Source organism: Calonectris borealis, chromosome W, assembly GCF_964195595.1.
Source record: "Calonectris borealis chromosome W, bCalBor7.hap1.2, whole genome shotgun sequence".
Classification (NCBI taxonomy): Eukaryota; Metazoa; Chordata; class Aves; order Procellariiformes; family Procellariidae; genus Calonectris; species Calonectris borealis.
The window spans coordinates 41,121,550-41,133,580 of NC_134351.1; the positions used below are offsets into that span (position 1 = coordinate 41,121,550).

The window sequence follows — 12,031 nt, forward strand, 5'->3', positions numbered from 1 at the left end:
TGTTGGGTTGACGGTTGGACACAATGATCTTAGAGGTCTTTTCCAACCTGTATGATTCTATGATTCTATGACTCCTAATGGCTGAGATACTGGCCCGTGCAGGTGGGGAGTAGGACATATCCTCTTTGAGTTGCTGGAACTGCCGAGAGAGTTTCTCCACAGCAGAGACGCAGGCCCGTAGGACGGAAGAGAGACTTTCTTCATATTGCCGGAGTTGGCCAGCCACTTCATCCACCGTTTGTTCCTCTCCATCGTTTCAGGTCATTACTGCCAATGAATTGGCATACAACGCTGGTGCGCTCCGTACCAACTTCCGCCACATGGGTTGCATGCACTGGACTTCATGCGAAAAGACTTCAGTCGTCGTCCAGGCGAGCACATTGTCACCTGGCTGCTCCGATGCTGGGATAATGGGGCCAGTAGCCTGGAATTAGAGGGTCGGGAAGCCAAGCAGCTGGGATCCCTTGCTAGGGAAGGAGGCATTGACAAAGCGATTGGACAAGGGGCACAAGTCCTCAGCCTCTGGAGGCGACTCCTGTCAGGTGTGAAGGAAAGGTATCCCTTCAAGGAAGATGTTATATGCCACCCAGGCAAGTGGACCACCATGGAGAGAGGTATCCAGTACCTGAGGGAATTAGCCGTGCTGGAAGTAATTTATGATGACCTGGACAACGAGCAGTTATCCAAAGATCCAGATGAAGTCAAATGCACCCGACCCATGTGGCGGAAGTTTGTACGGAGTGCACCAGCGTCACATGCAAACTCATTGGCCATAATGACCTGGAGAGACGGAGAGGAACAAACAGCGGATGAGTTGGCTGGCCAACTCCGGCAATATGAAGAAAGTCTCTCTTCCTCCCTACGGGCCTGTGTCTCTGCTGTGGAGAAACTGTCTCGGGAGGTCCAGCAACTCAAAGAGGATATGTCCTGCTCCCGACCCGCACGGGCCAGTGTCTCAGCCATTAGGAGCAAGCGTCCCTCTGCTCAAGAGAGGAGACATCGTGGGTACACACCCCGGGGCACCCAGTGATTTTACCTGCGTGACCACGGAGAGGACATGAGGAAGTGGGATGGAAAATCTACCTCAGCCCTACAGGCACGGGTACATGAGTTGCAAGGAAAAACAACCACAAAAGGGGGTTCTTCCAGGAAAACTGCTGCTCCAGTCTCCAGTGAGTTGTTCCCCAGAAAGAGTAGAAGGGCTGATTCCACTTCTGACCTTAATAAAGGGACTTCTGATTCATACTTACAAGAAGTGGATAGAGAATATAATGACCAGGACTAGAGGGGCCCTGCCTCCAGCCAGGTGGAGGAAAGGGACAACCGGGTTTACTGGACTGTGTGGATTCGATGGCCTGGCACATCAGACCCACAGGAGTATAAGGCTCTCGTAGACACTGGTGCACAGTGTACCCTGATGCCATCAGGCTGTAAAGGGGCAGAACCCATTTGTATTTCTGGAGTGACAGGGGGATCCCAAGAGTTAACTGTATTGGAGGCCGAAGTGAGCCTAAGCGGGAATGAGTGGCAGAAGCACCCCATTGTGACTGGCCCAGAGGATCCGTGCATCCTTGGCATAGACTACCTCAGGAGAGGGTATTTCAAGGACCCAAAAGGGTACCGGTGGGCTTTTGGTATAGCTGCCCTGGAGACGGAGGAAATTAAACAGCTGTCCACCTTGCCCGGTCTCTCGGAAGCCCCTTCTGTTGTGGGGTTGTTGAAGGTCCAAGAACAACAGGTACCAATCGCTACCACAACAGTGCACCAGCGACAATATCGCACCAACCGAGTTTCCCTGATCCCCATCCATAAGCTGATTCGTCGACTGGAGAGCCAAGGTGTGGTCAGCAAGACTCGCTCACCCTGTAACAGTCCCATATGGCCAGTGCGAAAGTCCAATGGAGAGTGGAGACTAACAGTAGACTATCGTGGCCTGAACGAAGTCACGCTGCCACTGAGTGCTGCCGTGCCGGACATGCTAGAACTCCAATACGAACTGGAGTCAAAGGCAGCCAAGTGGTACGCCACAACTGATATCGCTAATGCATTCTTCTCAATCCCTTTGGCAGCAGAGTGCAGGTCACAGTTTGCTTTCACTTGGAGGGGCGTCCAGTACACCTGGAACCGACTGGCCCAGGAGTGGAAACACAGCCCTACCATTTGCCGTGGACTGATCCAGACTGCACTGGAACAGGGTGAGGCTCCAGAACACCTGCAATGAGTTTTTCTCACTCTTACCCTTCCGATTCTCTCCCCGTTCCACTGGGGGGGCAGGGGAAGTGAGTGAGCGGCTCCGTGGTATTTGGCTGCCTGCCAGATTAAACCATGACAACTGCCATACTGCCAACTCTCTAGAAAGGACTCGTTATAACGGAAATCCAGACATACTAGCAAATTCAATCATGGTACTGACGTGCGGAAACAAACTCTACAACTCACAAAGAGTTATAAAGCAGGTATGTTTATTACGGTGCCGGGTGCAAGGGGGAGCGCTCCTCCTAACTTGCACACTGGATCATGAAACAAGCATCCATTTATTACACAAAACATGCATATTCATTATGGTAGGTTGGGTTATTACAATTAATAGGCATAACTATGATGTCATCCTCTGGTACTGAGTATCATAAATCTCCTCCTTCTGGCGCTTGCGCACTTCCATTGGCTGGTCGTCTGTTGGGGTCTTTTGGATGAAGGCTCACAGTCGTCTTCACCACGTATTTTCACCTTTGGCCCAGAATGCTGAGTTGGCTGAGTTCCAAATTGAAAAACCCGGTCTCAGCCAGATGACTGCTTCTTGTAGACAATGGAGTTTGTGGAGAAGAATTCTGGAATTGGGAGTTTCGGATAGGACTTTGGCAATGCTACAAAATCATAAACAAAAAAGGGGGAGATGTGGAGAAGAATTAAGAGGTGGCCTAATGAGTACCAGCTGATTCAAGAGCAGAAACAGGTGAAGGGAATTATGAGCAGATATGTGAGCGTTGCCGGAAGGAAGATATAAGAGAGGCAATGGAGAGAGACAGGGGATAGATGTGCATTAGAGAGAGTGAGAGATATGCTAGGCTTGCTGTGTTATGATAAAGGCTGTGCGTGTATGCAACAAATGGTGCCTGAACAGGGACTTGAAGAAGAAAGCCTGAATAAAGAAGGTCTTGAAGAAAGGAAATAGAAATATCTGGTAGTGAGCCTCGCTGAACTGGAAAAGCTGTTGAAAAGAAACAGGAAAAAAGCTGTTGAAAGGAAATGGGATAGAAGCTGTTGAAAGGAAACAGAAAAAAAGCTGTTGAAAGGAAATGGGATAAAAGAAAAAAGCCGTTAACAAGAAATGGATACAGAGGTGAGCAGCTGTGGGGAAGTTATGCGAACTTTATACATTAGTCATGGGGCAGTTGGCATCTCAGTAGAAGAACTGCAGATGAGGAAACCTATTTCTGGAGGGAAAATCAAAAGATAAGAAAGATTCATTTGAACTTGTGCCAACGGCGGATTAAGCTTTACAGCGACAGAGGCTAAAGATGAACTTGTTCTAGTGAATGTAATGGCAGCAATTCTGGAGGGAAAGTCAAAAGATAAGAAAGGTTCATTTGAACTTGTGCCAACGGTGGATGAATTTTTGCAGTGACAGAGGCTAAAGACACTTTTTCGGTCTTCCATTGTGAAACCAGCACCATTTGTTCCCCCCCCCGAAGATCTGCTGCGGGGTTTCGTACCCCCCCACACACATATTGGTGATATTCTAGAGGAAAGTGAACTGTGTGATGGAGAACAGGAAAAAGAATTAGAAATATTAAGTTTGTCTACCATATGAGATGATTAAGGAGGTATGCAAATCAATAAAAGAATATGGGTCACAGGTTTCATTTGAATATGAACTTGTACTAGTGAATGTAATGGACAATTTGGCAATTGAGAACAAAAAAGGGGGAGATGTGGAGAAGAATTCTGGAGTCGGGAGTTTTGGATAGGACTTTGGCAATGCTACAAAATCATAAACAAAAAAGGGGGAGATGTGGAGAAGAATTAAGAGGTGGCCTAATGAGTACCAGCTGATTCAAGAGCAGAAACAGGTGAAGGGAATTGTGAGCAGACATGTGATGGTTGCTGGAAGGAAGATATGAGAGAGACACAATGGAGAGAGAGATGGTAGGGCTGCCCTGTTATGATAAAGGCTGTGCATGTATGCAATGGAGTTCCTGTTATCTATGCAATTCTTGCTTGCACCAAGGTTGCAGCGTCTTGCTTTATTCTTCAGTGTGTTTATAACAGCATTTATCTTCTCTAAGTTGCTAAGCTACAAATAGGTCGCATTAACTTTTATCATCCTATTCTTCAATTCAAGTCCCCCCTTTTCTTTTTCCTTTTGCAAATTCTTTTGCTATATAATGCCATTCCTGTCAAGAGTCCTGGTGAAGTATTTACCCTCTTCTACTTTTTGTCTTAGCCTGTGCCTCTTCCTTTCTTCATAAGTGTTTCCGGTTTGTTTACACATCCACATAAAGCACTGCAACATACAGCAAACTACTACTCCCAAAATAATGAGCATAATTACTGCTATAAAGAGCTGTTTGAGCCACGTGAAATTAGGTAACCAAGAAGTAAGCTTTTTCCAAAGTTCAAAAAGACCCAGTGAGGTATCATCCTGTGTTACCTCATGTAACACCCTTGACTGTTGCCAGATTCGTGTTATGTCTGTTTCAATCCTTTGTTCTTGATCTATATAGGAACAGCAACTTTGATTTATTACCAGGCAGACCCCTCCCTCCTTTGCCATGATTATATCTAAGGCCATACGATTTTGCAGGACCACCTTACTGAGGGATGATACTTCAGTTTGCAGTCCCAGGACAGCATCTGTGGTAAGATTTTCAATCTTTTCCACAGTGGCTGAAATATTTACTATAGCCCTTTCTAATTCTCTTACTCCTAACTGGGGAAAGTACCATCTCACAAAACTATGGAAAGCTGTTGGCCTTTCCGCGAGGGGATTAGTCGGGACCTCGCGTACCTTTCGCCAGTGCGTTCGTATAATTCCTGGTGGAGGATGCGAGTGATTATATACTCTGTTCTGAGGAATTACATATCCTAAAGTACAGATCCCACTCCAATAATTGGGTAATGATTTCCTAGCACGCCCATCCCCACACAGCCACCAGATTCCTTGAGGGGTTGGACAGCTAGGCACTGAACTGACCGAACTGCTTTCCCATTGGATTGACTGATTATGATAGACTCCCTTTAGATATACTTTTAAGTCCCTCATTTTTGTTTCGTTTTGATAGTCTAAGTCACCCAAAGTGTCAATCGATGTTTTATCTTGCAAATTAATAATAGTTATGTTACTCGACCCAAAGTTTCCAAAGTGGGAGGCTTTAGTACATCCTCCAGCACTCTTGTTTCTGCAATTCTCAAAAAATATTTTCACTCCTTCATCCCAGAGTTGCAACTCAAATGTAGGCCTTTCTTCCCTATTTGTCGCATTGGTTTTACATTTTAATTTAGATGCTTTTCCTTTTTTCCACATATGTACTTTAGTGGCTTCATAAAGTATGGACCAGTTAAAAACTGGAACTCCAAACATCGGTGTTTCTAAATTTCCTCTGGGAAGAGCTGTACAGATCCAGCAGTCCGAAAGATTCAGACTGTCTACTACCGATTTGGTCATTCGTATGTACGAATTTTGATCCCATGCGCTTACGGCTTTCAACCATAGTCCTACTATACCCATGATCAATGTCCATCTCTTCGTTGAATGCGTAATTTCAAAGGTCCAGATGGTGTTGACTTCCATTGTGGTCGAAGGGCTTTCTTAACTCTAGTATGGTGTATCCATGATGCTTGCTCCTTAATTTTGACTGCCGTATGTGAGGTCAGCAACACCTGGAACGGACCTTCCCACTTTGACTCCAGGGGTGAATCTATAAGAGATCTTACATATACATAGTCACCAGGTTCAATATTATGCACAGGCCCATCGAGGCCTCGGGCTTTTGTTCCCAAGACCAATTTCTCTGTTTCCCGAAGCCACTTTTGCAGGCTTATTACATAATCAGTCAATATCTCATTTCCGATCTGAGTTGATGTTCCTGCCTGTACAATGTAAGGCCTCCCATACATTATTTCAAAAGAACTTAACCCTTCCTTAGTTCTGGGCTTAGTTCTTATTCTCAGGAGTGCCAAGGGCAATGATTGGGGCCAAGATAAATTGGCCTCCTGTCCCAATTTTACAATTTGCAACTTAATCAGGTGGTTCATCTTTTCCACTTGACCACTTGATCGTGGATTATACGGGGTATGTAATTGCCAATCTATTCCCAAAAGCTTGCTAACTTGCTGAACAACTTTTGCAATAAAGTGAGGGCCCCGATCTGACGAGATTACCCCGGGAACTCCAAATCTCGGTATTATCTCTTGCAATATTATTTTAGTTACCTCTTTAGCTTTATTAGTTCGGCAAGGGAAAGCTTCTGGCCATCCTGAAAAGGTGTCTGTCAAGACCAACAGATATCGAAACCCCCCTTTTCTTGGGAGTTCCGAGAAATCAATTTGCCACTGTTGTCCTGGATAATTTCCTCTCCCTATTTGTCTGAATTGGGCCTTAGATCCTGTCTTAGGGTTATTTTGCAAACAAACCTCACACTGTAATGTTACCTGCTGAACAGTGGTATACAGGTTCCGAGCGACTATCAGTCGACTCAAGTATTTGTATAGGGCCTCTACTCCCCAGTGGGATTTCCTATGTTCTGCCATAACTATAGCCCATAACAAGGCCAATGGTATCATTAATTTCCCTTGTGAAGTTTTTGCTCACCCATCCTTTTCTATCTTTCCCTCTAAATCTTCAGTTAGTTTTTGATTTTCTTTAGAATATTTAGGTTGGCTCTCGATTTGTATTTTACCGTCTGGGACCAGAGACTGCACCTCTAAATCATTTTTCTTTGCAACCCTTTTGGCCTCGCGGTCTGCCATAGCATTGTCCAATTCTTGAGCGGTGTTTCCTTTCTGATGAGCTTTACAGTGCATGATAGCCACCTTCTCAGGTAACAGTATTGCTTTCAGGAGCTTAAGAATTTTTTTCAGCATGTTTTATATGCTTCTCTTGAGTAGATAGGAGTTCTCTTTCTTTCCATATAGCTTCATGAGCATGGACTACTCCAAAAGCATATTTGGAGTCTGTCCAGATGTTAATTCTCTTGCCTTTGGCTAATTCCAGTGCTCGAGTTAGAGCTATGATTTCTGCTTTTTGTGCCGAGGTGTTTGGGGCAAGAGCTTTGGACTCTATTACCTGATCCGCAGTGGTTACCGCGTATCCTGCCTTGCGGACACCTTGTCGGACAAAGCTGCTTCCGTCGGTGTACCAAGAGTCTTCAGCATCTTCTAGCGGTTCTTCCTTCAGGTCAGGTTGACTAGAATAGAATGCTTCTATTGTTTCCAGGCAGTCATGCGATACTGGTTCTCTCGTGGTTCCTCTAAGGAAAGATGCTGGATTGACAATATTAGTAACCACTATTTCCACATCATCCTGCTCCACCAGGATAGCTTGGTACTTGAGGAACCTCTGAGGTGAGAGCCAATGCCCTCCCTTTACCTCCAGTACCGCCGACACGGTGTGAGATACCAGTACTGTAATCTTTTGGCCCAATGTGAACTTACATGCCTCTTGAATGTTTAACGCTACTGCAGCTACTGCCCTCAGGCAGCTGGGCCAGCCCCTACTTACTTCATCAAGCTGTTTGGAAAAGTACGCCACTGCCCTCCAATATGGTCCTATATTCTGGGCCAGAACTCCCAAGGCTATTCCCTGTTTCTCATGCGAGAATAACCAAGAAGGTTTGGTGGTATTCGGTAGTCCCAAAGCTGGTGCCTTCATTAGTTCTTGTTTTAATCGACGGAATGCCTTGTTTGCTTCCCCGTTCCAACTAAGGTCTCTCGAGCTTGATTTTAAAAGCTCATAAAGCGGTTTCACCAAAAGTCCGTAATTGTAAAGCCATAGACGGCACCACCCTGTCATGCCTAAGAAGGTTCGGAGCTCTTTAACTGTTTGGGGCTTAGGAGTCTGACAGATGGCCTCTTTTCTTGTGGTCCCGAGTGTCCGCTGTCCGGCTGTGATTTCATACCCAAGATAGGTTACCAGCTTTTGGGCTATCTGAGCTTTCTGTGGAGAGACTCGATAACCACTTAGTCCGAGAAAGTTTAACAAACTGACAGTCCATGCTATACACAGTTCTCTTGTTTCAGTGGCTATCAATAGATCATCTACATATTGTAATATTGTTCCAACTCTGTGCGGTCGCTCCCATTGTTCTAGATCTTTGGCTAACTGATTGCCGAAAAGTGTGGGGCTATTTTTAAAACCCTGTGGTAGCACGGTCCATGTTAACTGTGCCTTTCTTCCGGAGTCTGGATTCTCCCATTCAAATGCAAACAGCAGCTGGCTTTCTGGGCTCAAGGGTAAACAAAAGAAGGCGTCTTTCAGGTCCAATACGGTAAACCAAGCTAATTCAGGTGCTAATTTGGTTAACAATGTATATGGATTTGCCACAACAGGGGCCAGATCTTCGACAATTTTATTAATAGCTCTGAGATCCTGTACTATTCTATAACTACCATCCGGTTTCTTAACCGGCAAGATAGGAGCGTTATATTCTGATTCACACTCTATTAATAGTCCATTTCCAATAAATCGGTCAATTATAGGTCGAATCCCTTCCCTATCTTCCGTTCTAAGGGGGTATTGTTTAAGTCTTACAGGCCGTGTCCCTTGCTTGAGTTTGATTAATATTGGAGAGGTATTTTTCGCCCTTCCTGGTATTTCTGAAGCCCATACTCCTGGATATACTTGGTTCTGGATTTCCTCAGGTATTCCTGAACCAACAGGGGTACTTATGAGGGCTAGACTCAAAACTTCAATTAGCTGGTCATTTCCCACCCAGAGTTCTACTTTCCCTTTTTGAAATCTTATTTCTGCCTCTAATTGTTCTAATAGGTCTCGCCCTAATAAGGGTCTTGGTGAATTGGGCATATACAAAAATTTATGCATTCCCAATTGTTTCCCTAACTTAAACTTAAGAGGTTTTTTAAAAAATACGCCTTCTCACTCTGGCCAGTGGCTCCCCTTACTGTTACAAAATCATCATCTACAGGTGTCAAGGCTTGATTTAAAACCGAAAATTTGGCCTCAGTTTCGACCAGAAACTCCATACCCTGCTGTTGTTTCCCTAGCTCTAATACCAATACAAAAGGGTCTTGAGGTGCTAAATTTATATTGCACTCCTTGTGCCATTCCGGATGGTTTCGCAAAGTGAAAAACATATCAGCATAAACAACCTCATCCCATTTTCCTTCCTTTCTTAGAAACAACATTAATTGTTACAAAGTATTATAGTTCAAGGTTCCATTAAAGGGCCATTTTTCTTCATCCTCCAACTTACATAAGGGCTACCATTGATTAAAATATTTTATGAAAGTTTTCCTACTCATGCTCCCACCTGGGGGTCCCCCTATATCCTTCCAATGTGCTAAAATACAGCCTAAGGGGCTCTTTTTCACAATACCTCCACTCTGTTGACCCCCCCATCCTGCTTGCCTGATTACAACAAATATACTTCAATATAAATTTTAAAGGTACAACTATTTTCAATATGTCAGTATGTCGAAGACATCTTTCTCATAACCAAAACTCGTACATATGTTACTTCATTCACTTCGTTCGTCTCCGGCCACTCTCCTCGCAGAGAACACGGAACCGCGGATCAGAACTCCGCACTCGCTTCGCAGCTGCGCTGCATCTCACACATACAATGCAGACACTCAGTCACACAACAGGGCCCGTTATGCTTCTCACTCACACCACAAACTGTATCAATTAGAATAATAATCCAGTTTATATATAGCATAAGTCGTAAACCGTTTGCCACAAGTCCGCACAGATCAGCTTAAACCATAATGCATGGTACCGGATTTTACAACAGATGACTATAATTATGGCAATGCCACCTACAACTGCTATCACTACAGTTAGGAGACCCCAAGGCACTTGAGGATACCACCTTATGGGGACTCAAACCCCAACCCCAGGGGCGAGCACCAATGCTCTTTACCTCGTGTAGGACGTCTCCTCACGACTTACAGGTATCCCCTTACTAAATTACAACATACCTGGTCCGTTAAGAATGGTCCTTGTCTGTCCCTGCGATGATCTGGGTGAGTGGGGGAGTCCTCCCGAGAAATCTCGGGGGCGCCCAGAGGAGTCCTGTCCTCAGCAGGTCTCGCAGCCGGACAGAGAAGGTCCCATCTGGGTCGCCAAATTGACGCGCGGAAACAGACTCTACAACTCACAAAGAGTTATAAAGCAGGTATGTTTGTTACGGAGCCGGGTGCAAGGGGGATCGCTCCTCCGAACTTGTACACCAGGTCACAGAACAAGCATCCATTTATTACACAAAACATGCATATTCATTATGGTAGGTTGGGTTATTACAATTAATGGGTGTAACTATTATGTCATCCTCAGGAACTCATTATCATAAATCTCCTCCTTCCGGCACTTGCGCACTGCCATCCGGTGGTCATCTGTTGGGGTCTTTTGGATGAAGGCTCACAGTCTTCTTCACCGTGTACTTTTCACCTTTGGCTCAGAATGCTGAGCTGACTGTGTTCCAAACCAGCAAACCAGTTTCAGCCAGATGGCTGCTTCTTGCAAACAATAGGGTTCCTGATTTCGGTACCAGCAGTTCCTGTTATCCATACAATTCTTGCTTGCACCAAAGTTACAGCGTCCTGCCCGGCTATTCAATGCGCTTTACAAGAGCATCTATCTTACCTAAATTACTAAGCTACAATGGGTTATACATCAATTCCTTAATTCAATACCAAGATACTAAACTATTTCAGACACTACAATTTTTAACCCAAACCACGTGTCATCCGTGTGCTGTGTCTCCATGCTCTCTGAAAAACACAGCATGCAGTGTGAATTTGGCCTTTTGTTTCCCACCATGCCTGTGCAACATACCTGGACAATGCTATGTCTCAGCTGGGATCCAGCCTCTTCTACTGGCAGGGTAATTCACACCAGGCACAAGATCTGTCCTGATGAGTGGAGTTTGCACAAGACACTGGAGTGCTAGTAGTATAAGAGGCCCTGAGTAGAAAACATATAGGCTTATGGTTAAATAGATGGACCAGGCCCGGACCTGAGACTTTCCATAGGTTATTTGGATGATCTCTAGCCTTTGTTTCTCCAACTCGATGGTGTGCTCTCATGTGATGCATCCTTTTCCTTCTGCTGTAGCAATAAAAGACAGCTGGGAAACATGAATGGAGAGTAAACAAAGGCGCAGTACTGTTCTAGGGAATGACAAACAACTTAGAAAAACTGAGAAGAGTTTCCAAGCAGGTACTTAATATGTAGTAAGTGAGGAAATTGGAAGTAAATACAAGGCTAAAGTAGGCCTTTCAGTCTCATGGTACTTTCTATCTGCAAATGTGTCCTAACCGATAAATTGTTGATCAGATATTCTTCATCATCATTACAGGGTTTGTTTTCTCTAAAGGCACGTGTGTCTCCCTCTTATATAAGCCCCTAGGAGGAGATACAAGAGGTATGCAAGAGGTCCTCTGCGGACCTCTGACTTACTGCTATGGTAGTGAAGATGCTGGTTACAAGGACAGTCCATCTTCTCTTTATGTTGATGTTCCAGCTCCCTTGGTGTCCTGGTTTCGGCTGAGATAGGGTTAAATTTCTTCCTAGTGCTGTGTTTTGGATTTAGTATGAGGAGAATGTTGATAACACTGATGTTTTCAGTTGTTGCTAAGTGTCCTCCTAGTCCAAGGACAGCTCCCATGCCTACTGACTGAGCTAGGTACACAAGATGGGAGGGAACATAATTAGGACAGCCAGCCCAGCTGGCCAACAGGGTATTCCATACCATGTGACATCATGCTCAGTATATGAAGGGTAGGCGTGATCCAGGAAGTACCGATCGCTACTTGGTTATCGGTCAGCGCGGGTGGTGAGCAATTGCATTGT

The 12,031-nt window shown here is 45.0% G+C and overlaps 1 protein-coding gene across 1 annotated transcript; it reads right to left on the reverse strand.

The window, feature by feature from the left end:
* Positions 1–4,378: 4,378 nt before the first annotated feature.
* On the reverse strand, positions 4,379–5,263 carry LOC142074983 (syncytin-A-like). The gene has a single exon (XM_075135983.1). The coding sequence runs from the start codon at positions 5,261–5,263 to the stop codon at positions 4,379–4,381; it is 885 nt and encodes a 294-aa protein (XP_074992084.1).
* Between the last annotated feature and the right edge of the window lie 6,768 nt (positions 5,264–12,031).

Bases quoted from the DNA above. Each gene is read 5' to 3' on its own strand.
- LOC142074983 (XM_075135983.1), bottom strand. From the start codon at position 5,263: ATGAGGGACTTAAAAGTATATCTAAAGGGAGTCTATCATAATCAGTCA.